Genomic DNA, 25,114 nt, shown 5'->3' with positions numbered 1-25,114 from the left:
ACTAGCTAAAGGCCAGCACAAAATCTTCCCTAAGGTAGCAGTTTAGGAACTTCCTGTTGGTTTACATTTCAAACAGATTATATTTAATTTTCACCTCACCAGTCAGTGCTCAGAGTGAACAGTGATATGGTCAGGAGACAGATGGATGGGGCATTCTGCTGAGAACTGAACCAGCGACCACCCGGCTTCTAGTAAGTACCACTTGGTTTGAATGTTTTAGGTTCTCAAGGCTGTGGTAATCTGAAATATTAATTGAGCAAAATTGCTGTTTGGGGTTCTTGGTTCATAATTGTACAGTCAGAAGGAAATAGGACCGCTTGGTATCACACCGATCAAATCCCAAATGACGTTAAACAGGTTATAGTTAATGATGGTGGGTCGATTCTCCTGAATAGATCATGGAGATAAGTCTGAAAGGCTTTTTTTGTTTGTGGGCAATGATAAGAAATGCAATCCGAACTATGAAGAGATTTAATTCTTCTTTCTTAAATAGGAAAAGCAAAGTGGTTCAGACAACTCTGAGGTTAGAATTCTGGCTCTGCTTCTTTTTAGTTATGTGGTCAAAGGCAAATTGCTTAGTATCCCTGATAACAGTTTCTCATCTGTAAAATGGGTACTACATCATTGTATAAGTAGTTCTGTAGTATATGGAACAATATATGTGAAATCTATGTATTTTATAAATATATGTATGAATTGAATGAGATTTCATATATAATGTAGGATTTTGTTTCTATAACATAAGCTTATGCTTGTTCTGCTTATGTTATAGAAGCAAAATTTATATAATAGGTTTCATATATAATGGATTTCACGTATGTATACATAGATTACATATATGTAATATGAAATTCATACATATAATATGAAATATATGTCCTGTTGGAAATCCAGTGTTTCTATTCATACACAGTTGAATCTTGAACAACATGGAGGTTAGGGGTGATGACCCCCCACAGAGTGGAAAAATCCACGGGTAACTTTTGACTCCCCCCCCAAAACCACAAACAGCCTACTATTAATCAGGAGCCTTAGAGTTGGTTGACACAATTTTTGCATGTTAACACATATTAATACATTAATACATATTATATGTATTATATATGTTATATGTACTATATAAAACGTGCAAAATACAGATAAAGGGCCCTTGGCCTCCTCCCAACTTCCTGGGACTTCTCTGGCTCTGCCCTGCTTGATGCCGCCCGCTATTTTGAGTCTTGCTCTGATCACCAACACATCCCTGGTTGGAAAGATCTCCCCTGCCCCCAGGCCCTTCCCCTGTGGGGTCCCCCTTCTCGCAGGGTGCCACGGTGGTCAAGGGATCTTCCCACAGCTACCAGGAAAGAGCTCCAGCTCTTGGGAGTCAGTTTCACCCCCGGAGCCGGGCAGGCACCTGAGATGGGTTAAAAGAACAGGGTTATGCCCTGGTCCTTGCTCTTGAATTTCCCTCTGGAGAACGCAAGTTTCTGGCATGGAGAAGGGTTTATCTAATGCTTCCTCTTGGCTAGACAGGCTTCCTCAGCTGCGTTGGGTCCATAGCCTCCTGCCGGTGCCCTGTCCTTTGTCTCTCCTCCTTGGTGCTGTTTCTAGCAGGGACTTTGTTGTCACAGTCCCTTATGGGGCAGGAAGGTCCAGGGAACAGGGCTCCTTCCAACACCTCCACAGAACTGCCCCTCGGTGAACACAAGTTGCCCGGATGTGTCCTTGTCACTGTGGTGACTCTCAGCCTCAGGAGCTTTCCAAAGCGGAAGGCTGATAACTCATCACAGCGACATTTGTGGGCACCACCCTGAGGCTCCACGATCGAGTGGCTCATCAGTGAAGCACACTGTTGTTTGAGGACTAACTGGCCTTTCACTCTTCCTTTTGACAGAAGAGAACAGACAGCCATCATGGAACCCAGACCCCAGAAGAGTCCAGGTACCCAGGGCGTATACTCTCCGAAGTAAAAAAAAAAAAACTATTGAATGTGACAAACAATTCTCATCAAGCTAACCAGGATCCAGAAGACAGTTTTAGTGAGGCTAAGGGGTGGCATTCTAGGACAATGATTCTTGGTATGGAGAGTGTGGCAGGGGCTGTTGGATTGGGTTCATTATTTTGTAAGAGCTCACCTGTCTAGAAATTTGACGTTTTCTGATTTTCATCAACCAGCTGTTCCATCTGTTGCTTGGAGATGTTACTGAAACAAACACTAGCCCAGAAAAGACTGAAGAGGATTTTGTAATTTATTTTAATTTTTTTAAAGGATGCTAGCGACCCTAATTCTTTTTTTTAATTTTTAAATTTTTTTATTAACATATAATGTATTATTAGCCACAGGGGTACAGGTCTGTGAATCACCAGGTTTACACACTTCACAGCACTCACCATAGCACATACCTTCTACAATGTCCATAACCCAACCACCCTCAGCAACTACCCCCTTCCCCCCAGCAACCCTCAGTTTGTTTTGTGAGATTAAGAGTCTCTTATGGTTTGTCTCCCTCCCAATCCCATCTTGTTTCTCCTCTTTTTTTTTTTTTTAAGATTTTATTTATTTGTTTGACAGAGAGATCACAAGTAGGCAGAGGGGGGGCGGAGCACACTTCCTGTTGAGCAGAGAGCCCAACGTGGGGCTCAATCCCAGGACCCTGAGACCATGACCTGAGCTGAAGGCAGAGGCTCAACCCACTGAGCCACCCAGGCACCCCATATTTTGTAATTTAGTAGGAAATTCACACTTGAGGAAACTGCCTAAATTGTTGTCAGAAAGGTAGCTCAAGGTATATTACTCAAAGGTCCTTGTTCATGTTAACATGGTTCATTGCAGGTGGGTAGTTAGGAAAGCTGAGTGTGGAGTGAAATAATTTAGAAAGCAAATTATCCAAATCAACTTAGAAGTAAATAGTTTTGAATACCTATTCAAAGCACCTATTATTAGTAAAGTCACTGTGCTTCATACTCTAGAGATTATACAGATTAAGTTATAGAATCATTGCTCTGGGTGAGCTTATAAATTTTGTTGGGAAGTTAAACACACGAGAGTAAGCACAAATAATCAGGGTATGCTAGGAATCACGAAATAAAATGGGATGGGGATCTGAGGAAAAGCATACGAGTAGTTATGGGAGTCCAGAGAGGTTTTATGAGAAGACATTGAAGCTGGACCCTACAAGATGTGTAGGGTTTTAAAAGAGATTGCAAAAGGGCACGTCTCAGCAGAGAGGGGTGGCATGAACAAAAAGCAATGGGTGGGTTAGAAGCAGGCTGTGTCAAAGGACAACAGGTGTAGAAAGTAGGACAGGGGAGAGTAGAGGATGAGGCCATGGCACTCTACTGTGCCTGACCTTGATCTCATAAGACCAGGAATCCTTGCAGCCTTTTTTTTTTTTAAACTTTATTTATTTATTGGACAGACAGAGATCACAAGTAGGCAGAGAGGCAGGCAGAGAGGCAGGCAGAGAGAGAGGAGGAAGCAGGCTCCCTGTTGAGCAGAGAGCCTGATGCGGGGCTTGATCACAGGAGCCTAAGATCATGAACTGAGCCGAAGGCAGAGGATTTAACCCACTGAGCCACCCAGGGGCCCCTCCTTGTAGCCTTTTGAGCAAGATAAAGGCATCATTAGATTTGCATTTTAGGCTGGTCGTATTTTTTTGAAATAGCTTTTTGCGGTGAAAATGGCATACAATAAACTGCACATATTTAAAATGTACAATTTGATGAGTTTTTCTATGTGTATATGCCTGGGAAACCATCACCGCAATCAAGATAATGAACATATACATCCCTCCCCAAAGTTTTCTGTTACTGATTTCCAGTTTGATTCCATTATGTTCTGAAAATATACTTTGTAAACCTTGGATCCTTTCAAATGTGTTGAGACTGGTTTTATGGCCCAGAACAAGACCTGCCTGGGTACGTGTTGCATGTGCCCTTGAGAAAGGTGTTCATTCTGCTGTCGTTGAGTGTTCTATAAATATCAATCAGCACGAGTTTGTTGATAATGCTGTCCAAATTGTCCAAGTCCAGCATATCTTTATGATATTCTGCCTATTTCTTTTTATCTGTTATGGAGAGAGAGGTATTGAAATCCCTAATTGTGGATCTGTCTATTTTTCTATGCTGTTTTATCAGTTTTTGCTTCATGTATGATGAAGCTCTATTATTAGGTATGTAATTAAGATTGTTATGTCCTCTTGATTAATTGACCCCTTTATCATTATAAAAAGACCTTTATCCCTGGTAATATTTTTTTGCTTTGAAATATGTTGTTAAAATAGCCAGCCCAGCTTTCTTTGGACTGCTGTTGGCATAGTGTGTCCTTTTGCTGACCTTTTATTTATAACCTATTCATGTCTTTGTATTTTAAATATGTTTCTTGTAAGTACCATATAGTTGTTTTTTAAATATTTGAATATATATTTCTTAATATTTGAATATATTTCTTGAAAATATTTTCCAAAAAAATTGAAAAAAATTTTTGTATTTGAATATATTTTTATATATTTTAAATATGTTTCTTGTAAGTACCATACAGTTGGATCTTACTTTTTTGTCCAATCTGACTAATCTCTTTTAATTGAATTGTTTAGATATGTATACTTCATGTGATTATTGATATGATCAGGCTTGAGTCTATTATAGTGTTGTTTTATATTAGTCTCTTTTTTTTCTTTGTTCCCCTTTTTCTTCTTTTTTGCCCCTTTTTGAACTAATTGAGTACTTCTATGATACTATTCATCTCCTTTCTTGGTTTATTGATTGTAACTGTTTTGTTATTTTAGTGGTTGCTTTAGGGCTGTTAGTGTATATCTTTAACATAACAGTCTATCTTATTACAAGTGATATTATACCAATTAACATACTATATAAGAATTTTACCTCCTGACCTTCATACATTTTACTTATTGAAACTGTATTTTTCTTACACATATGCTACAACCTGCACAACATATTGTTAGTATTTTTGTTTGAACAATCAATTGAATTTTTAAATGTTTTAAATAATAAGAAAACAATTCAAATATTTACTTCCGCAGTTACCATTCAGTGTTCTTCGTTTATTTATATAAATTCAGATTTCTAGGGGCACCTGGGTGGCTTAGTTAAGTGCCTGCCTTCAGCTTGGGTCATGATCCTGAGATCCTGAACCCCCATTGGGCTTCCTGCTCAGTAGGGTGTCTGCTTCTCCCTCTCCCCACCTCTTGCTCATGCTCTCTCTCACTCTCTCTCTCTCAAATAGATGAATAAAATCTTAAAATAAAATAAAAAGCATTTACTACCAAAAAATTCTTATCAGAGAGATCATATAATAATTGTCTTTGCTAAGCAAAATAAGTTCCATTTGCTAGTTTCATCCACGTCTTTGCAAATGGCAGGATTTTGTTAGAATGGGGTGTCGTGGGTAGGGAGGGAAAAAATGAAACAAGATGGGCTCGGGGAGGGAGACAAACCGTAAGAGACTCTTAATCTCAGGAAACAAACTGAGGGTTCCTGGGGGGTGGGGAGGGGATAGGGTGGCTGGGTAATGGACATTGGGGCCGGTATGTGCTATGATGAGTGCTGTGAATTGTATAAGACTGATGATTCACAGACCTGTATCCCTGAAGCAAATAATACATTCTATGTTAATTTTTAAAAATAAAAGAAAATAAAAAGGAAAAGAGGAAATAAAATTCAGACTTCCACTGATAGCATTTTTTTCCCCAGCCAGAGGACTTCTTTAATGTTTCTTATAATGCAGGCCTCCTGTTGATGAATTCCTTTAGCTTTTGTATGTCTGAAAAATGTCTTGAAATTGCCTTTATTTTTGAAAGATATTTTTGCTGCATTTAGAATTCTTGAATGACAGTGTTTTTCTTTCAGTACTTTAAATATGTTGCTCCACTGTTTTTTTGGCTTGCATTGTATCTGGTGAGAAATCTAATATCTTAGATTTTTTTTTCCTTTTCCTTCTGTGTACATATTCCAAACACCACCACCATCCCTCCCCCACCAGCTGATTTTAAAATTTTTTTCCTTTATCACTGGTTCTGAGCAGCTTGATTGCGACGTGCTTTCATGCCATTTTCTTCATGTACCTTGTGTTTGGGGTTCCTGACCTCGTTGGATCTGTGGATTTATAATTTTCCTTAAGTTTATAAACTTTTTGGCACTATTTCTTCAAATGTTTTCCTGTCCACTTTCCCACTTAGGGATTTTATTACTTATATTGTAGGCCATTGAAATTGTCCCACGGTGCACTGCTGCTCTGTTAATGTTTTTTTATTCTTTTTCCTCTGCATTCATGTCGATAGTCCCTAGTATACTTTGTCTTCACGTGCACTAAATTGCTGTTCATGCCATCTGTCCTGTGTTTTTGTCTGTCTGTTTGTTAATGAGACATTGCAGTCTTTACCTTTAGAAGTTCACTTTGGATCTTTTTGATATCACCTGTGTCTCTACCTAATTTCTCATATCTATAAAGCACAGTTATAGTAACTGTATTTATGGCTTTCTCTGGTTATTGGAACATCTGTGTCAGTTCTAGGTTCATTTCAATCAATTATTTTCCTAATTATAGGCCATGATTTTCCTGCCTCTTTGCGTGGTTGGTAGTCTCTGATTCATTGCCGGACATTGAAAATTTGACCATGTTGGGTGCTGCATATTTTTGTATTTCAGCAAACCTTGAGCTTTGTCCTGGGAGGCAGTTAAGTTTTTTGGAAACAATGTGATCCTTTTAAGGAACAGTCCTCAGCCTAGAGATAATTATCCCTCACTACTGAGTCAAGACCTCTTGAAGCACCCTACCCAATGCCCCATAAATTATAAATGTTATCAGTCTGGTTGGAGGGAACAGTTAATTCTTCTGGTTCTGTACGAGCACCAGACACTGTTCCCTCTAATCTTTTCTAGTGGTTCTTTGGCCTCGGGTAGTTTCCTCACACCCACATATTGATTTATACTCCTGAATACTTAAGAACTTGATGCATGTTTCTGTGATTCTTTCTGTGTGAAGCTCTTCCCTCTCCAGAACTCTGTCCTGTGAGCCCTAGTGCCTTGATCTCCCTGAACCTTTAGCTCTGTCTCCTCAACCCAGCCATCTGCCTGGTTCCACCTCAGTTCCCTTTCCTGTGCTGTAGCCTGGAATCTCTCTCAAGGGGATTGTAGGACCTACTGGGATTGTTTCCTGTCTCTTAGGGATCAGTGACATTAGCTGCCCATGCTCAGTGTCTTGAAAACCACTATTTTATATCTTCTGTCTGGTAGACCCAGTCTCTGTTATTCTGTCTTTGCCCAAAGCCCTAGATCAGTCAGATTTGTTGTTTAGTCTCAAGGGTATGTCAGGAATGGATTTGAAGATGTCAAGGCTGGAAGTAGGGGGTCCAACGGGACAGTTACTGAAACAGTACAGTGGAAAACATGCAAAGTTCTCGAATTCACATGAACTGAAACATACTGACACGTCTGAAGATCTTGAAGGTGGTGCTGATAGGAACAGGGAAATAGGGATGGGTCCCAGAGTATTTGGGAAGTGAAACGGGCATGATTTAATCATCGACTGGCCATAAGGGTGATGGAAGGGTGAGAGATGGTGATTCCTCAGCATCAGTTCGGGAGAAAACAGTACCATTGCCATGGTCAACAAACACTATCAGAGGTTTTGTGCCCTGAAACTGGTAGTCCGTGTGAATACTGGGGACACCCTGGGAATGTCTAAACTGGGCAACGTCTTCACAGATGTTTACTTTAAGATTCTGCTACTTGTAAGGACACCTGGGTGGCTCAGTTAGTTGGACATCTGACTCTTGATTTCAACTCCAGTCATAATCTCAAGGTTATGAGATCGAATCCCACGTCTGGCTCCATGCTGGACATGAACCCTGCTTGAGATTCTCTCCCTCTCTCCCTCTGCCCTTCCCCTCCTTAAAAAAAAGATTCAACTAATTGTATACAATGTTATTAGAGACTTCCAAATTTTCATAAAATACCTACACCCCTTGAACCTTCTAAATTTAGTACCACCAAAGAGCACCTATGTTATAGGTAGAAGAGAGACTGGTTTACCGTGCAAATGACAAAGGCTAAAGTTTCCTCTATTATTTTTTAATACAATTTTTAAAAAAAGATTTTATTTATTCATTTGACAGAGAGAGGTCACAAGTAGGCAGAGAGGCAGGCAGAGAGAGAGGAAGGGAAGCAGGCCCCCTGCTGAGCAGAGAGCCCGATGCGGGACTCGATCCTAGGACCCTGAGATCATGACCTGAGCCAAAGGCAGCAACTCAGCCCACTGAGCCACCCAGGTGCCCCTCCTCTATTATTAATAATAGCTACTCTTCAGAGCTTTACTGTGTGCCTGGCCCAGTGCTGAGAGATTTCCATGTATTAACTCCTTCAATCCTCACCACAAATTTGTAAGGTCGGTGCTATTGTCTCCATTTTACAGATGAGGAAACAGAGAGATGGTGATCCAAGGTGCTCTACAAATACTTGTTCAGTAAATAAACGTGTGTTCATCCAAGGCTGCATGATGATTTTAAGGAGGAGCTAATAGCAATATTGTTTCCTTCTCTTTTTTTCTTTTTCTCTTCCTTTTCCAGTGTGTGTGGGGAGTGTGTGTATAAGGATGAGGGATGGGGAGCAGACAGAGTTGCTTCAGAGGGACGAGAGGGAGGCAAGGTGAGGACAGCTGCCTAAGAATTACTCAATTCTGTGGACACCTGGCTGGCTCAGTTGGAAGAGTATGTGACTCTTTTTTTTTTTTTTTTTTTTTTTTTTTTTTTTTTTTTTCCCCTTAGAGAGAGAGAGGTCACAAGTAGGCAGAGAGACAGGCAGAGAGAGGGGGAAGCAGGCTCCCTGCTAAGCAGAGAGCCCGATGTGGGGCTCGATCCCAGGACCCTGGGATCATGACCTGAGCCTAAGGCAGAGGCTTTAACCCACTGAGCCACCCAGGTGCCCCAGAGTATGGGGCTCTTGATCCCAGAGTCATGAATTTGAGTTGGATATAGAGATTACTTAAATAAATAAACTTTTTATTTTTTTTAAGATTTTATTTATTTATATGACAGAGAGAGAGAGAGAGAGACAGCAAGAGAGGGAACACAAACAAGGGGAGTGGCAGAGGGAGAGGGAGAAGCAAGAAGCAGAGAGCCCAACGCAGGGCTCGATCCCATGACCCTTAGATCATGACCTGAACTGAAGGCAGATGCTTAATGACTGAGCCACCCAGGTGCCCAATAAATAAATTTTTTTTTTAAATGTTAAAGAAGGGACACCTGAGTGGCTCAGTCAGTTAAGGATCTGCCTTCAGCTCAGTCATAATCATAGGGTCCTGGGATGGAGCCCCGCCCAGGGCTCCCTGCTCAGTGGGGAGCCTGCTTTTTCCTCTGCCCCTCCCCCTGCTCCTGCTCCTGCTCCCTCTTTCTCTCAAATGAATAAATAAAATTTTAAAAGAAAAAAAAACCATTCTAAAAAAAAGTGTAAAAAAAGAATTACTAGATCGACTATAGCATAATAGCCCCATCAACTGTGCTACCTAATCCTGACTCTGTTTCCACTTAATATAAAAGCTCTAACTCTTTAGTAAAGTCTGTCTTTTATAAAAATCAAGGACAAACTAGAACAGCCTGGATGTGAAAGCAAAACCAAGCTCTTTTTAATTTTTTAAATAAATTTTATTATAACAACATTATGTTTTTCTAAATAATAAAAATAGTGCAGATTTCTGGAAGACATTTTTGAAAATACAGGGGAAAAAAAGACCCTATACATTTCAGGACTTACTGAGAAGCAGTTAACATTTTGGAAACCTTGTGATTTAACTAACCACTCTACCACCTCATTTTCAATAGCAGGTGGTTTTGCTTTTGTTTGCTAAGCCAAGGCAAGGCAGAATTACCCGGCTCCTCAGCCTGGTTCTTCCAAGAGTAGAGACAAACCTTGGCTCACAGCTAGAGAGCCAGCAAGGTGCCCCCAGACGCTAGAGCTAGACATTAAGGAGCTTCCACATGTCTTCTGAAGGAAGGTCCTGATTGTGGACGAGGAAGAGGAACCCTGGTGGTCCTTTGGCTTCTTTGTTTTCCTGGCCCTATTAGAGATGTTCTTTCCCATAACTGAATAATTCGCAGACCTTTCCAGAGGTAAATAGTGTTTTCTGATTGTAGCAGTTCTCGTTTCCAGAATTTACAGGGAACAAACTGAATCTGTTCACTTTCTTTTATTAGGCAAACCATTGGCATTTTATTATGAAAATGAAGTCTGCAAACAAGATTACTTTATTAAATCCCCACCTCCTCAGCTTTTCTTCTCTGCTGTAAGTGTGCACCATGATTTAACAGGCCTCCTACAGGCTTGTGAGCATTTTAAAAATCCTTTCTTTTCTTCCGAGATTTAACTAAGATGCAAAATGGTTTCAATTTTTTTTTTTTCAGTCTTCTTGGAAAAGGCGGTATTTCATTCTTTCCAAGAGTGGGGAAAGGAGCCTTCGTCTTTCCTATTACAAAGACCAGCATCGCAGAGGGTCCATTGAAATCGACCGGTGTGTATCCAATTGAGAAAACAAACAAGTTGCCTGCAAATTGAAATTTAAATCATTGAAAGAACCAAAGGCTTCACACTCAACAGTAGTTGTTGCTGAAAAGAAGCTAAAATGAGGAACATTTTTGAGTAAAACGTAGCAAAATACTTATTTTGTATTGTATATTATAGTTCATAAGTTATTACTCAATAAGCATCTAGTGACAAAAGATTTTGATTCACTTAATTTATGGATGAGGGCTGATAAAATCATCACTTCATAAACTCAACATGGATTTTTAAAAAGTATTTAGGTTGGCTTTTTTTTGTCTTTGCTTTCAGAAATTTTGTACAAAAAGAAAAGTAGAAAACATGATACTTTGTAAAACAAAGTCTCCAACCAGAAAAAGAATCTCTGAATTAAGTTTGAGGCTGAGGAAAGTATTCTCTATCGGTGCTGAACCAGATCTAAACGTCTTTTCTGAAATGATCAGACATTGATCAAACAGATCTAAATTTTATTCAGTTTGAATCCTAATATGTAATGCTAGTCTTTATGTTCGAATCTGTTTAACACTTTGTGTCTGTATCTGACAGGAATTCCAGTGTAGAAGTTGGCATACATGGCCAGGAAAAAATGCAATCTGTACAGAAGATGTTTAAATGTCTCCCTGATGAGGTGATGTCCATACGAACTACTAACAGGGAATACTTCCTCATTGGGCAGGACAGGTAAGTCGTAAGACAGCACAGAGTGCTTCCTGTGCGCCCAATAAAAAATAGACACACAGACAAATGAAACACCCTTTGATCAGAAGCCCATGGCTACACCCTTCAAGACCATCTTGATAGTCTTCCTCATTTGTGACAATATCTTGAAAAATCCCAGTATTCGTTTCCTAGGACGGCCATACCAAAGGACCACAAACTGGGTGTCCTAGAACAACAGAGATGTATTGTCTCACTGTTCTGGAGGCTAAGCATCTGAAATCGGGCTGTCCCAGGGCCATGCTCCCTCTGAAGTCCTAGGGAAGGTCTGTTTCAGGTCTCTCCTAACTTCTGGTAGTTCCTGGGCTCGTGGTGGCAGAACTCTAAGGTTCACAGAGCATTCTCCCTGAGTGTGTGTCTCTGCATTCAAACTTTTTACAAGGACGCTTGTTTTATTGGATTAGGCGGCCAGTACGATGTCATCTGAACTAATCACAGCTACAACGACACAACCCGATTTCCAAATAAGGTCCCATCCTGAGGTACTGGGGGTTGGGACTTCAGTATCCAAATTTTTGAGGGGACACAATTCAACCCATACCCCTATCACCATCACCCCAGATGCACTTCATGTGAAAGGACCCAATACACACAGGGATGTCTGGGTGGCTCCGCTGGGTCAGCGTCCGACTCTTGATTTCAGCTCAGGTCACGATCTCATGGGTTGTGAGAATGAGCTCCCTGTGGAGCAAGGAGTCTGCTTGTCCCCCCTCTCCCTCTGCCTCTTCCCACCGGCCCCCACCCGCTCTCTCCCTCTCTCTCCCTCTCTTAAATAAATAAATAAATCTTAAAAAAAAAAATTCACAAACAACTATACAAGCCGCCTATGTTAGGGAGGGGCAGTACTCCTCCCTGAGGGGGTCTTCAGTTTTGTTTTTGTTTTTGTTTTTTTTTAAAGATTTTATTTATTTATTTGACACAGAGAGAGAGAGCACAAGGATGGGGAAAGGCTGAGGGAGAAGGAGAAGCAGGCTCCCCACAGAGCAGAGGCAGCCCCATGTGGGACTCAATCCCAGGACTCTGGGACCATGACCCGAGCCAAAGGCAGTGGCTTAACCAGCTGAGCCACCCAGATGCCCCGGGGGGTCTTCAGTTTTTAAAAGGGGCTCCTGGCGCTAGCAAAGTGCCTAATGGATCCTTTATAGATGGTCATCTGCCCCTGCAGGAAGGCCAGGGTCAGGGGAGGTAGCGAACGCCCAAAGTATGAAGACCCTTGATCTGTTGCCGGTGAAGCCCAAGGCCAAAGGCTCTCTTTTTACATTGTCGGGAAAAGTCAATAGAAAAGATGATGTGATTTATATAAATGCATTCAAACCCATTCTTCATAAACACATGCCTTCCCCGACGGGAGGCATACCAGAATAGCTACACAAAAGTGGCACTGACAGGTGAAGGGGCTCGCTTAAGAGCACAAAAGAAATCAGTGTCAAAGCCAAGAGCTCCCAACCCTGTGATTATTACCATTATTTTCCAGCGTTTTCCCCCATTTCCCTGCGCTCGCCTCACAGAAGCGGCGTGAAGATTAATTCTAGTGCACAAGCGTGGAGGCGGTAAGGAGTCCGTGGGTCACTGAAGCTACTTCAGAAAAAAATCTTTATTTCCCCGGTACCTGCTCCCACTGCCTGTTCCGACCTTAATAACAGAACCCTTCTCTGGTTCAAAAGGAACACAGGTGCTATTGTTGCCACACACCGGCTGCCAGTTTGTTCCTATCGACAGGGAGAAGATTAAAGACTGGGTCTCCTTCGTGTCATCATTCTGCCTCGGGGGAGAGACAGCACGCCACAGCCCACAGGTGACTCCCTCCCTCATGAAACGCTGGGGCACACGAGCACCCCCTCTTTCACAAGGAAACAATGGTAGCTTTTTCCTTTCCTCCTCAGCCACTGGCCCTAATATGGGGAATAAATAAGTGGGAGAATGTACATCCTTGTCATTTTTATGAGTAACAATAGGAAGAAATACTTTTGTGTCTTGCAAGACACTTCAGGTCTTCATTACTGGGGCCGGAGGAGTAAAGGGGAACTGTGGCATTTTATTAAGAGTCGCCAAAACTAGAGTATTTTCCATCATTGTTATGCTGGGTGCATAACGGCTACCTTTTGAATGACTATGTCTAGGGCGGTTTCTGTAAAAATGCTTTTTCCTATCTCTTGCGTTTTCAATGCAATATCTCTGTCATGTGAAGGCTAACAGGTTTAAGTGTTTCATTTACTTCCCAAGAACCTTCACGAATTTACACAAGTCCTTTCTTAGGGCAGACCTTTATAAATGAAACTCAGTCTCTAGGCATTGTTTTGACGTGTTTTCTAAGTTCTTTGATGCTGACAAAGAAAGCAGAGGCCAAGGAGGAAGAAAATTGAGACGTGTCTCTGAGTAGAATCACATGATTAGAGCCAAGGGGTGGGTGTCGGTTTGGAAAGGCAGGTCTAGGGAAACTCAGGGCATCTGAAGACCAGGCTGGGAGCCCTCAAAGGTTTGGAAACTGCAGAGAGGCAGGATTGCGTCGTGTCTTAGTGAGAGAAGGCGGGCTGGGGTAAACATGTTCGTGGTAAAAGACGGGAGGTAGGAAGCCCAGCCACAAGGCTGTTGTTTAATTCCAGGGAAGAGATCAATCTTGACTGCAATATTCCTTTTCCATAAGCAGGAGAAATTCTCACTGGGCGGTAAAAGGCCCTCTTCAGACCCCAGCCCTCTCCTTGGTTCTCCCAGCACATCAGAGGCTGTTGGCCCCACCACACCAAGAAACAGTCTTCCAGACATGGTAATGAGACTCCCATCTCTCTCTCTCTCAGGACGCCTTGCCTGGGGATCCGCTGATGCTTCCGAAGTCTTACCAATGTATCTGACACTTTGCTCTAAGCCTAACCCACCATAAGAATGACTCTTATCACTGGTGATGGTCTTATGTTCAGTCTGTTTCTGGTACCACAATGAGCCTTACCGCTTGCTCTGCCTACCTCGAAAGGTACTCATTCATTCTGGGTGCCCCTCGCCCTGCATCCACATATGGGAGCTGGGGAGCCCTCCAGCTAACCAAAAGTCTGGCTGCCAGCCTTTTCCTCCCTTTCACACAGAGGGCACAGAGTACCTCTGTGAAAAGATTCCTGAAACACCACTTGGTTTTCTGCCCTATCATCTGTACTTCTGGGGGAAGGAACACCGAGGTTCTTGTTAATTTCCTTCACTTACTCAGATCAGTCTTGCTTCCCTGTGTGTGCGCGTGTGTGTGTGTGTGTGTGTGTGCCTGTGACTTCATCTTTCTTTCTAGTGAAATCCATTTGAGGAGAAAAAATACACCTGGCCCTTGAAAGTGATTTGTGATTATACTCTCTGCTTTGCTCAGATTTGCAATCTTCCCAAGTCTGGATAAGTGGGCTGAGTAATTGTTTGTTTGCTTGCTTTTTTTTCTGCCATGGATACCATTTGTCCTTCAGAGATGTAACCATTGACTTTCCCTTCTCCCTGGGTACACAGCATGTGTGAATTCAGCATAAGCTCCTGTTCTATTTAGCTGGGAGCTCTCCAACTATTTTAAAAGCTTTCTATAGTGGATCAAATTCACCAGGCCAAACACCTCATTTGGTATTTGCAGGAAATGGGTTGCAAAAGATAACTCTTTTCAGTAAATACCTCTTGTTTTTCACGCACGATACCCCTCTCCCTAAAGATAACGTTGGGGGTTGTCTTGCCTTTTCACACACTGTGTTCCAACTCCGTGGATTTTCAGTCAGCTCCAGTTACAAGTACTGTCTGCCTTGTTGGGGCTTGTTGTTGCCCAAACTAAGTGGGAACCCTTCTTCACCCCCAGCTCAGCATGGTCTGGCTTCATGATCTTGGCACCAGAGAAATGGACACAGTTGAAAGGATTATGTTTTTAGAATCCCTTCCCTTCAAGGACTTCTTAGAACACATTCAAGACCTTTTCAAAACCCCCTGCTCCCAGGCATTGTTCTTAGAAGAATTAAGTTGTACTTAGAACAATTCTCCTGCCATGCACAGCAGCTACTTTAGTAGACTATCCTGTATCTGCTGGGGAGGGAAGGTGCTAACTGGTTGAACCTACATTACCTTGAAGACTATAATTCATGCTATCACATGATCAACATGAGCAAATTCCATTTCTATGGAAACAATAGAAGTATGTGAGCAGAACACAAAAGAGGAATATTGAGCAGGAAGAGGGGAAGGTGTGGTGCCTTGACCATGGTCTAATTACCTTCTCAGATGGCACTGGGTGAAAACTAGTAGGTGCGGTGGGGGCCTCCATAGCAGAGCTAAGTGCCTTAGAACACCACTCCCCCAAACTCCCCCAGCCCTGCCAGAGTGAACCACTTGTTCTGAGTTACAGATCCCAATTGTAGAGAAAGCCGGAAAGATGGGTTTATATTTTTATATCACCAAGGTGATCCAGATGCAAGAGGCAAGTTCGAGTTGTGTGGGCTTCTTCTTGTAACCTTGGAAGATCCTCTGATCTTCTCAACCCAATTAATCTAGGATGGCTTGTCCAAAGAGCATATGGCTTAATTCTGTCTCCTGCAAAAAGAAGAGAAAGAAAGAGAGAAAGAGAGAGAAAGGAAGGAATGAAGGAAGGAAAGAAAGATGGAGAAAGGGAGAAAGAAAGAAAATAATTAATTCTGTCTTCATCTCTTTATCCAGCATTTAATGGAAAAAAATTCTCCAGGACTTAGACAAGCCCATTTACTACATGATTTCTTGTCAGAGACTACAGAAGATACAGAAGAAGAGAGTTATTATGTTAGTCCTCGAAGCATTCTTTCAGAGGTAACCCCCCTCCTTCCATCAACCCTTCATTCCTTGTACAGATATTTGCTGGGCCCTGTCTGTCTGCTGTTCCTGGGGGACTAGGCGGGCTTCTGTGGAACAGAGCAATGAATGGGGCACAGGTGATGTGTCACAGTATTGACTCTTGAATAGGAGCGCCCAGGAGACCAGACAGAAAGGGCTCCGTGCTGATGAGCGATGCTCAGAAAATGCATGGAGTACACGAGGGAAGGAAGGCAGGGGAGGTGATTTCCAGACAGAAGACCACGTAAAACTGAGCTAGTAAGGCTGGTAAAACTAAGCTAAAAGGCCATTAGTAAAAAGATCCCCCTACCCGCCCCTGCAAATTAAGTACAAAACTGTGCAGTAGAAGTTCAGAGAAGGAGGAGATACATGGGCAAAGGCGAGGAGGTCAGAGGGGGCTATGGGACCTCACAAAGCCTGAACACAGCTTCGTCAGGCCAGAGGGCAAAGGTGCCGTCCAGGTGAAGCCAGGGGCCTGAAAGCCGGCCCTGGAAGTCCACCATTTATGGGGGAACAGCAGAAAAACTGATTTTTCCAGGTATGGGTTCATGATGAATCTGTTAGGCAGGCAGCTAAAAGCCCTCAGGGTTCTGGATCAACCATTCCCCCCAATGACTTAGTCATGAGGGGTTGGTTCGTGGAGAGCCTCTTGGGGTTGGGGAGGACGTATTTCTAGGACTTCTGCAGCTCCCTGCAGCCCTGTGTTGTGTGGGAGTCTGGCCCAGCCAGGTGACAGGGTCCTCCAGTTGCACCGGCTGAGAAAAAGAGTTCATCTCATTAAGTGCCTAGTGATGAAACAGAAAAATAAATGCAGTCAAGCAATGCAGTCCAATAAAACGCTGTATTGGGAGTGTGGGGGAATCCAGGAGGAGGAAACAGACTTGAAGCTGGAGAGGCTTTCCGAGTTCAGTCTCCTAGAATGAACGCCACTGTTCATCCCATAGGGGATATACTTACCATTTCAGGGCCCAGGGCCATCGTGGAAGGTTTAAGAGGTCCCTGGCTATTGGTAGACTTGTGTTTACGTCCATTCTTCTTGTCTGCAGTTGAATACTTTTATTGCTTCCAATGACTCTGGTGAATCTGCCGAGGCTGACAGTCTAAACCACTTCTCCGAGACAACTGAGAATCACTACATGTCAATGAAATCCTGGTATGTAAAATTGCCATGTTCTTAAAACTGATTTTTAACCAATGCACTCTTTTAGAACCATTACTGTTGACATATTAATTCAAAAGCATTGCCATAGACCAAGTCACTCCATTATTCCATAGTCTCAAAACAAGAAGACATGAGAATGATTTCTCTGCCTCCTGAAAACCATGGAGTGATCACCTCAGACCATATTCTATCTCCTGGGGAACTTATTTTCTATTCTGAATGTATGCTTGCATTCTCCCTTCTGCGCTTTAAGTCCTCCCAATGTCAAGGATTATTTTGACGCCATTTCCATTTTCAGAAGAAAAGTCTGTCAAGTTTTGATTCTGTGATTCTGAAGGCTAGGCATACTTGAAGACCTTGTTAGTTTTCACAAGCCTCCTAGCTACTGAAATCTGATTCACAGACCATTGAAAGTTGTAAACAGACCTGCTGAAAAAGGGTATTGTATTAATTTCTCATACTGTAGTGTCTTCAGAGAGACGTCCCACAAGACTGCTGATAGCAACAAGGAATCCCAGGCCCTTCCAGAGATCCAGAACGGGGGACTTCACTTACAAGAACAAGACTCACAAAGTGACTCTTGTCTTCCACCTGCCAATATGGAAGCACAGACCGTGAATGACATAAAGGGGTTGGCCTCGCTTACTGTTGTGCAATTATCTATTCTAATCAAGTAAAGTTCTAATTTCTAAAACTTTATGGGCCCTTAGAGCAAGGCAGCTTTCCTTTTTTAACTCAGAATTCGAATTTTAAAGTAATTCCTAAAAATCTTCAAGTCAGCCAACATTTTGACCAGCTTCCCCTTCTCACTGATGTGGTGGCCAAGGACAGTGAGTAACAGAGCTAGAAGTAAAGTGGTCCCCTGGGCTATGGGTAGCATTTTCAAATATTTCTAAAAATTCTCCCTTGACTAGTATTTCAGGCCCTGGAGCTTTGGATCACGCTGAACCTAGGTAGCATGTCCCCCAATGTCTACAGTTAAAATTATGAGCACAAAGGTTGCATGATGTTTGGTTATAGAATAGGAGGGGGAAGTGATAGGCTTTAAGTGATGCCAAGAGTATTTGATGAGCTTGTTCTCCATTTTCACTCTTTCCATTGTCTTTTCTATGAATCATTTCCAATGGAGAAATGAGCAGATAGATGTAATACATTATCAACTTAGTCCATTTTTTACTCTACTGTTTGCCATGCACACCACATTCCAAGAGGGGTAGGGAGGGCATTAATGAGTAACTTAAATTCATATTCTGCAAATTTGGGGGACAATCTTTAACTGGAAAATACCATCTTAGATGTAAGAGGGCAAAGTCTACTCAGGAAGTCAGTTCAGAACCAGAGACTATGGCCTGATGTGACTTTTACAAACATTTTATCTCATAGTAACATCCCTGATGAAGGCCAAGTGGAGAAACTAAATGTGTTCCTTTCTCCTTCCGACATCATCAATTATCTCACTCTCACAGAAGCCGCAGGTCAGATATGGTAGGTGTGAGATCTGAGGGTTCTTGATTATAAATGGGGTGGGAAGAACGGGAGACAACAATTGTATCTTGAAACTCTGTATGTGGCAAAACAGAGAGCTTGGATGGTAGTGTTGCTGTTATCACCAAAGGTCTTTGGTTAGAGGCAGAAAGAAGGGTGTTGCTGTGGGTTGCAGATAGGAGGACCCAAAAGTCCAGTAAGCAGCAAGTTTCTGATACTTGGAAGGTAAAGCAAAGCAGAAATGAATAGGTATGGTCCAGGGAAATCATTCTGAGCAATGACTCTTAAGTCATTAATCACTGAGCAATGACTATGGGATAAATGAATGAAGTGTGTGAAGTCAACAAGAATCTAAGGTCTAAAAGAAAAGGTAGGGGCACCTGGATGGCTCAGTGGGTTAAAGCCTCGGCCTTTGGCTCAGGTCATGATCCCAGAGTCCTGGGATCGAGCCCCACATCGGGCTCTCTGCTCAGCAGGGAGCCTGCTTCCTCCTCTCTCTCTCTGCCTGCCTCTCTGCCTACTTGTGATCTCTGTCTGTCAAATAAATAAATAAAATCTTTAAAAAAAAAAAAAGATTAAAAAAATAAATAAATAAATAAATATTTTATATTTATTTATTTATTAAATAAATAAATCTTTTATTTATATAAAAGAAAAGGTAGGACCAAGGTCAAAGACTTCCAGACACCTCTTGGTCAGGGACAGAAGCAAAAGAGAGAATTTTCTTAAAATCAGCACTGTTTATTTGATTCTAGACCTTTGATTTAAAACCTTTGCAATTTGTTTGGGTGGAAGATTACATTTTTACAAGGGAAGAAACCCCTTTAACGTAAAGGGGTGACAAGTTCTGTAAGGGCAGGAAACACGATCTTCCACTTTTCAAACTTCCTAACAATCTCAGAGGTTCCGTAAATACTTGACTAAAACCGTTGACTTCTCTGTGCCTGGGCTTGTTCATTCCTCCATTCATGTATTGTTCATTAGATAGTCATTATGTAATCATCACGTGCTCCCTTTCAGTAAATACCTATTAAACATCTTCTGTTTATTTGGAGTTAAGTGGCTGTACAAAATATTTTTTGAAGGTAGTGCTATCCTTCTGGGGTCTCATAGCCTGGTGAAAAAGACAGTCACATAAACAAGCAAATATAAAATACATGTGATTTAAATATACAAGGAATGGATGTTCCCACCGTGCAATAGAAGTCCCGGGGCAGGGAGAGTCATTAAAGGAAGGGGAATGTAGGAGGACTATGTAGAGACGTTATGATTAGAGTTGGTTTTGGAAGAAGGTCGGGTCCAACAGTAGTGACAGATGAGAGAATATTCCGAAAGAAAATGGAGTTTGTCTGCGTCAGATGAGGTGCACAATAGCTTAAGAAGCTGGTGATGGTCATCAGGGAACCCTAGTCTGTGTCCTGCGGGCACAGTCTCACACTTGAGTTGAATGCCGTGTCTCATTGCAGTGTGGCTCAGTGGCAAGGCCCCCCGCGCCTGGGATGCTTATTTTTTCACGGAGATCATCTTTTGGCCGTGAACGACCTGAAGCCCCATGGTCTGGACGAGGCCTCCTTGTTTCTCAGCCGGTCTGTCCAGAAGGAGGTGAGTCCTGCTGCCTGGCCCTGGCCAGGAATAAGACCAAGGTCTTGGGTGGAGCCTAAACAGTGCATACAGATACTTGCAAATAACAGAATGTTATTTTAGAAGCTTTTCAAAATTGTTTCATATAAAGGAGTGTTTGGAGAGGGCCAGGGGTAGGAGACTGTGGAGACCTCAGACACAGCATGAGGTGGTGGAAGGAGCTTGCAAGGGAATCCCATTGGCTCAGGGTGTGTGTTCCATTTCCTTTAGCCAATTTGTGCCTCAACTTTCTCTTCTGCAAAATTGGGGGTAAGGCTCATACTCATTGTTGGAGAATTAACTGTCATAATTGGTATCACGTGCTTACAAATGGGACTGGCCCACACTAGACACTCTGTTGCGTTTACTGCTTTTCCTTCTCCAACTATTGGCTGGGGCATGTTGGCCAGGGTCCCCTTTTTAACTCTTCAGGCTCCTTAACTCAGAAATTGGCCTCGCCATATCTTCCTCACAGAGTTATTGGAAGAGTGTGTATTAACTATGTATGTTTTCAAAAGGCTCCCCATGGCTCTGCCTGTAGGTGCTGGTTCGGTGGGGCAAATTCCTTCCCCGGCCTATGTTTATTTCTAACATGCCACATAACCTTGGGAAAATCATTTTCTTCTCTGGGCTTCACCTTTGTCTCTCTACAGTGAGATAGCTGGTTTTCAACCTGTGATCCTTGGGCCCGTAAGAGACAAGAACTTGAGGAAGAGGTGAAGAAGGGGACAGTATGCATATAAGACTTTAACAAGAATGATCTACATTTGTCATTTATCTGCTCCTACACGAGCTCTGTTAGCTCTCCCGGAAGAAACGTTTCCTTGGCTTAAAATTCCTGAAAACCACTGTGCTAGATGACCTCTCCAATTTCTTCCAGGGTTTACAATTCTTATCTCTTCTGCATTACACAATAACCTCTTTGGTTAAACAAAAAACATATCCATACTCTCTAAATGGGGAAATCCAGCAAGGGTGAGGGAATTATCTAAGGGACATAACTAGTTAGTGGCAGGGCAAGGACTCATTCCTCCCTTCAGTCACTCATTCACCATTGACTGACTACTTCCTTTATGCTGGATCCCGGGCTAAGTCCTAGAGCTATATAAATGGCCTCAGCCAAAGCTTAAGGAGCTCACATATTATGGATCAAATAGGCATATCATGTGCTAGTTACAGTACAGTGTGTGCTTTAAGATGTGAACAGAGGGCCATGGGAACAGAGAGGGAAAAGGAGTGAATCTATCTGAGGAAGACCAGAAAGGCGTCTCAGAGAAGGGGGTGTCTGGCTTGGGTTTTGAAGACTGGAAAGGAGTTTGGAAAAGAAGTAGATGTGAGGTGCTCAGTCCAACAATCAGGGGACTATAATATATTTCCTTGGCCAGAAACCTACTCTGCAGCCAAGTGTTCAATATAATCTTGTGAATGTTACCAAACAGTACTCTGACCCAAAGAGCTAGGCATCAGCTCTGAAGCCAAAAAACGGGCAGGGGTGTGGAGAAGGGTTTTCTGGGGAGCAAATGCAGCAAGTTCACTTGGGCACTCCTGACTACAGAGTTCCAAGACTTCCTTTCTAGACTGTGAAGCATCTTGTGTGGGAGGCGACAACAGCATTTCTCCTGTGCTGACTTTGCCTGTCCCTCTCTACTGGATAACAATTAGATGTTATGGAGAAATATGGGACATTCGCCAACATGCTTATCTGGGAGATCAAAGACTTCTACTTTCCCATCCCCCCTCCCATTCCTGACTATTGTTTATGGTAAAGTGGATGCCCAGTTCTCTTTAAAAATTCAAATAGCTGGTCCTTGGAAGGGAAAAGAATGTTGGAAGGAGGGGGATGTGTGGAACCAAAGGAGGGGCAGCCAAGGGCCCTAACTGTTTTAGAGCTTTTGGACTGATCCTATTCACTTTCCCTCCTGTTGGGCTACAGTTGAGAGACGAGGAGGTTGGGTTGAGGACAGGGTAGGGACATGGAGAGGAGGCCATGTGAGATTTAAAGGGTTGGAGGGAAGGGGTGTGTATAAAATAAAGAAAGGAGGAGATGCTAGATTATAGGGGAGACACATCAAACTTTAATTTCCCCCTGATCTTGTCCGGGGCTTGTCCAGCCTTGTTTGTGCTGGTTTTTTATGGTTTCATCTGGATTTTCTAGTTTCAAGAGGCTTTTACCCAGTGGTACAACTGGGCCCATCGGGTCTACCCTAAAGGCTCAGGCTGGCGGCCGCCAGAGAGTAAAATCCATCCTCCACCTGAATACGTAAGTCATCGTGGCTCCTCTGGCCAGATTTTGTGGTTCATGGTAGGGTTTTCTTCAAAACCAGCATCAGAGGGTGTTACTGAGGACAGACTGAGGACAAACAATCATAAGGATAATCTTTAGTCATTGATTTTCCTTCTTTCTTGTGTTTTAGAAAATAAAACTCACCATCGGCCGGATCCCAAATTCGGAGAAATTTCATGCTGACTCCTGCACGTGCTCCTTAAAAAATGAGCATGGCGTACCTTATCCACTGGATAAGTCTGGACCCGGGAAGACACTGAAGAGGAGCCCGGCCATTAGAAAGGGTCAGTGCAAAGGAAGTGGAGAATAACAGGCCAAGACCCGCAGAGGAGCCGAAAGGGTCCCTGGACTCTGCAGGGGCTCTGCCCCTCACCGCTGTGTGAGACGAGGCAAGTTAACCCAGCTCTCTGATTTTCGGCATCTACATCTCAACCGCGGGGATAACTCCCCTCTCTGGCTATTTGCATCCGGGATGTTGAGAGGGCCAAGGGTGGTAATGACTGTGGAACACAGAGGAAATGGAAGGCCTCAATATCTCAGACTTTGTCCCACACACCACCGAGACTGGGTAAGTCCCTCATCTAAGATGAACATGGTGTGCTCTCTGAGGCGGTAATCCCTTCTCGGTTGGGAACATCCGGTTGGAAATGCTCATTCCAAGAAGGCAAGGTTCCAGAGAGATGTAATATCATATCAGTCCTCCCAAACACCTCCTGCTCCTTGTCATGCCCTTGAACCAAAATGCCAGGCAGAGTCGCCTCTTGGACTCAATAATTATCTTGTTTTCTTAAAGACCCAGTAACTATTCTAGAAGTCAAAGCAATTTCAGGTCATATACAGTAAAGATCTGCTTTCTCTACAAGGAATTAAGGCAGTTTGGAAAAGTCTTAACTAATTGATACAGTAATTGATCCTACAGGCCAAAAACATCAAGTCCTTTTTCATAAACAGGAAATCAGAGGCAGAGCGTGAAAGGACTAATCAAATCTGGAAATGTTAGAGCATAAGGAGGCTTCAGGAAATATATCTTACCACGTTGTCATTTTGTGCCAGAAGACATCAAGGCCCCAAACGTTTAATACAAACAAAACAGAAACAGGCTCATAAATACAGAGAACAAAATGGTCGTGGCCAGACAGAAGGAGGGGACAGAGAAGTAGGCAAAGGAGAATAAAAGGTACAAACTTCCAGTTATCAAATAAGGCAGTCTCCGGGATGGAAAGCGCAGCCTGGGGAATCGAATCATTGATACCACAATAATATAGTTTGGTGACCACACTTAACTGTGATGAGCAGAGCGTAATGTACAAGATTGTTGAGTCACTCTGTTGTAGGCCTGAAACTAACAGAACACAGCCTGTCAGAAAGGAACAATAGTAAAGCTGTATCCTCTGTGGTTCCCAGTTTCATAGCTGTGTAGTGGCAGAACAAGAATCTAAGAAATCTAAGAATCTGAGAAACAGATGTCCTGATCTTCACTTTGTTTTTGGACTGAGGTTTGAAAAGACCTTCAGCAGACAGAAGACACATCCAAATACAGATATGTTATCCAGATTGTCTAAAAATCCTTACCTCCTGTTTCTTTTTTTAAGCTGGATTGAAGACTCTGCTTTCTCCCTAGTTTTATTGAAATGTCATTGACACATGGCATTGTATCAGGTCAAGGTATACAACGTAATGATCTGATGTGTGTGGATTCACTTACTATTTCTACTTCCAGAAATCTGTCCAATGGAAATACTCACCCAACCCAGATTGTTCTGTAATGTTCACTGCAGCACTTTTTGTAATAAAAAATAAATTCTTGAGGGATTGCTTAATTATGTGGACTTCCTGGGAATCCCACTTCCTGGGATTGGGTGCTCTGAAGATGTTAAATATTCTACATGTGAGTCACGGAAAGATGTTTGCACTATAGTAAAAGGACAGGAACAAGTTGCGGCGTGCCTGGGTGACTCAGTCGGTTAAGTGTCTACCTTTGGCTCAGGTCATGATCTCAGGATCCTGGGATTGAGCCCCGCATCGGGCTCCTTGTTCAGCAGGGAGCCTGCTTCTCCTTCTGCATCTGCCATTCCCCCTGCTTGTGCTCTCTCTCTTTCTCTAAAATAAATAAATAAAATCTTAAAGAAAAAGAAAAAGGGAAAAGCAAGTTGCAGAACAGCAGGCATGACTTCGTCCTATTTTTACAAAAATAAATTATTGGTATTTACATATATGTATATGTGTATACAAAATTTCCCCAACCCTAATAAGAGAGAAATGTCTAACTCATCTGGTTGTCGTGAGGTTTAAATGGGTGAAGTGTGGACGGCAGCTAGGACACTGCCTGATACTCAGTGAACGCTCAGTGCTGGTTACGCAACTGCTGCTTTGACAATGCTGTTTTGTTCGGTAAGAATCATCTCTGAGAAGCAGGAGCACAGTTGGCCATGTGGGGGAGGCATTTCTATTATGTTTGAATTTTTTTTTTTTTTTTTGCAATGAGCATGTCACTTTTATTTAAA

General features: G+C 42.6%; 1 protein-coding gene across 4 annotated transcripts; it reads left to right on the top strand.

Moving 5' to 3' along the window:
* Positions 1-31: 31 nt before the first annotated feature.
* On the top strand, positions 32-24,418 carry PLEKHS1 (pleckstrin homology domain containing S1). 4 transcript variants are annotated; one of them, XM_004763826.3, is made up of 13 exons: positions 32-191; positions 1,877-1,923; positions 10,191-10,279; positions 10,398-10,504; positions 11,080-11,214; positions 12,970-13,045; positions 13,895-14,014; positions 15,910-16,035; positions 17,106-17,212; positions 17,688-17,894; positions 18,605-18,706; positions 20,173-20,308; positions 22,741-24,418. In XM_004763826.3, exons 2-13 carry the CDS (start codon positions 1,896-1,898, stop codon positions 22,918-22,920), a joined length of 1,413 nt encoding a protein of 470 aa, XP_004763883.1. In that variant the 5' UTR covers positions 32-191; positions 1,877-1,895; the 3' UTR covers positions 22,921-24,418. The 4 variants fall into 4 exon arrangements, with proteins under 4 accessions (XP_004763883.1, XP_004763884.1, XP_004763886.1 ...); XM_004763827.3 differs by having other exon boundaries at positions 33-191; positions 13,898-14,014; XM_004763829.3 differs by having other exon boundaries at positions 34-191; positions 13,898-14,014; positions 17,688-17,852.
* Positions 24,419-25,114: the final 696 nt, after the last annotated feature.

Source organism: Mustela putorius, unplaced genomic scaffold (assembly GCF_011764305.1).
Source record: "Mustela putorius furo isolate JIRA1106 unplaced genomic scaffold, ASM1176430v1.1 tig00003909_pilon_pilon_pilon, whole genome shotgun sequence".
Taxonomy (NCBI): Eukaryota; Metazoa; Chordata; class Mammalia; order Carnivora; family Mustelidae; genus Mustela; species Mustela putorius.
Note: the sequence above shows the minus strand (reverse complement) of the source record. Positions and strands in the feature narration are given on the sequence as shown.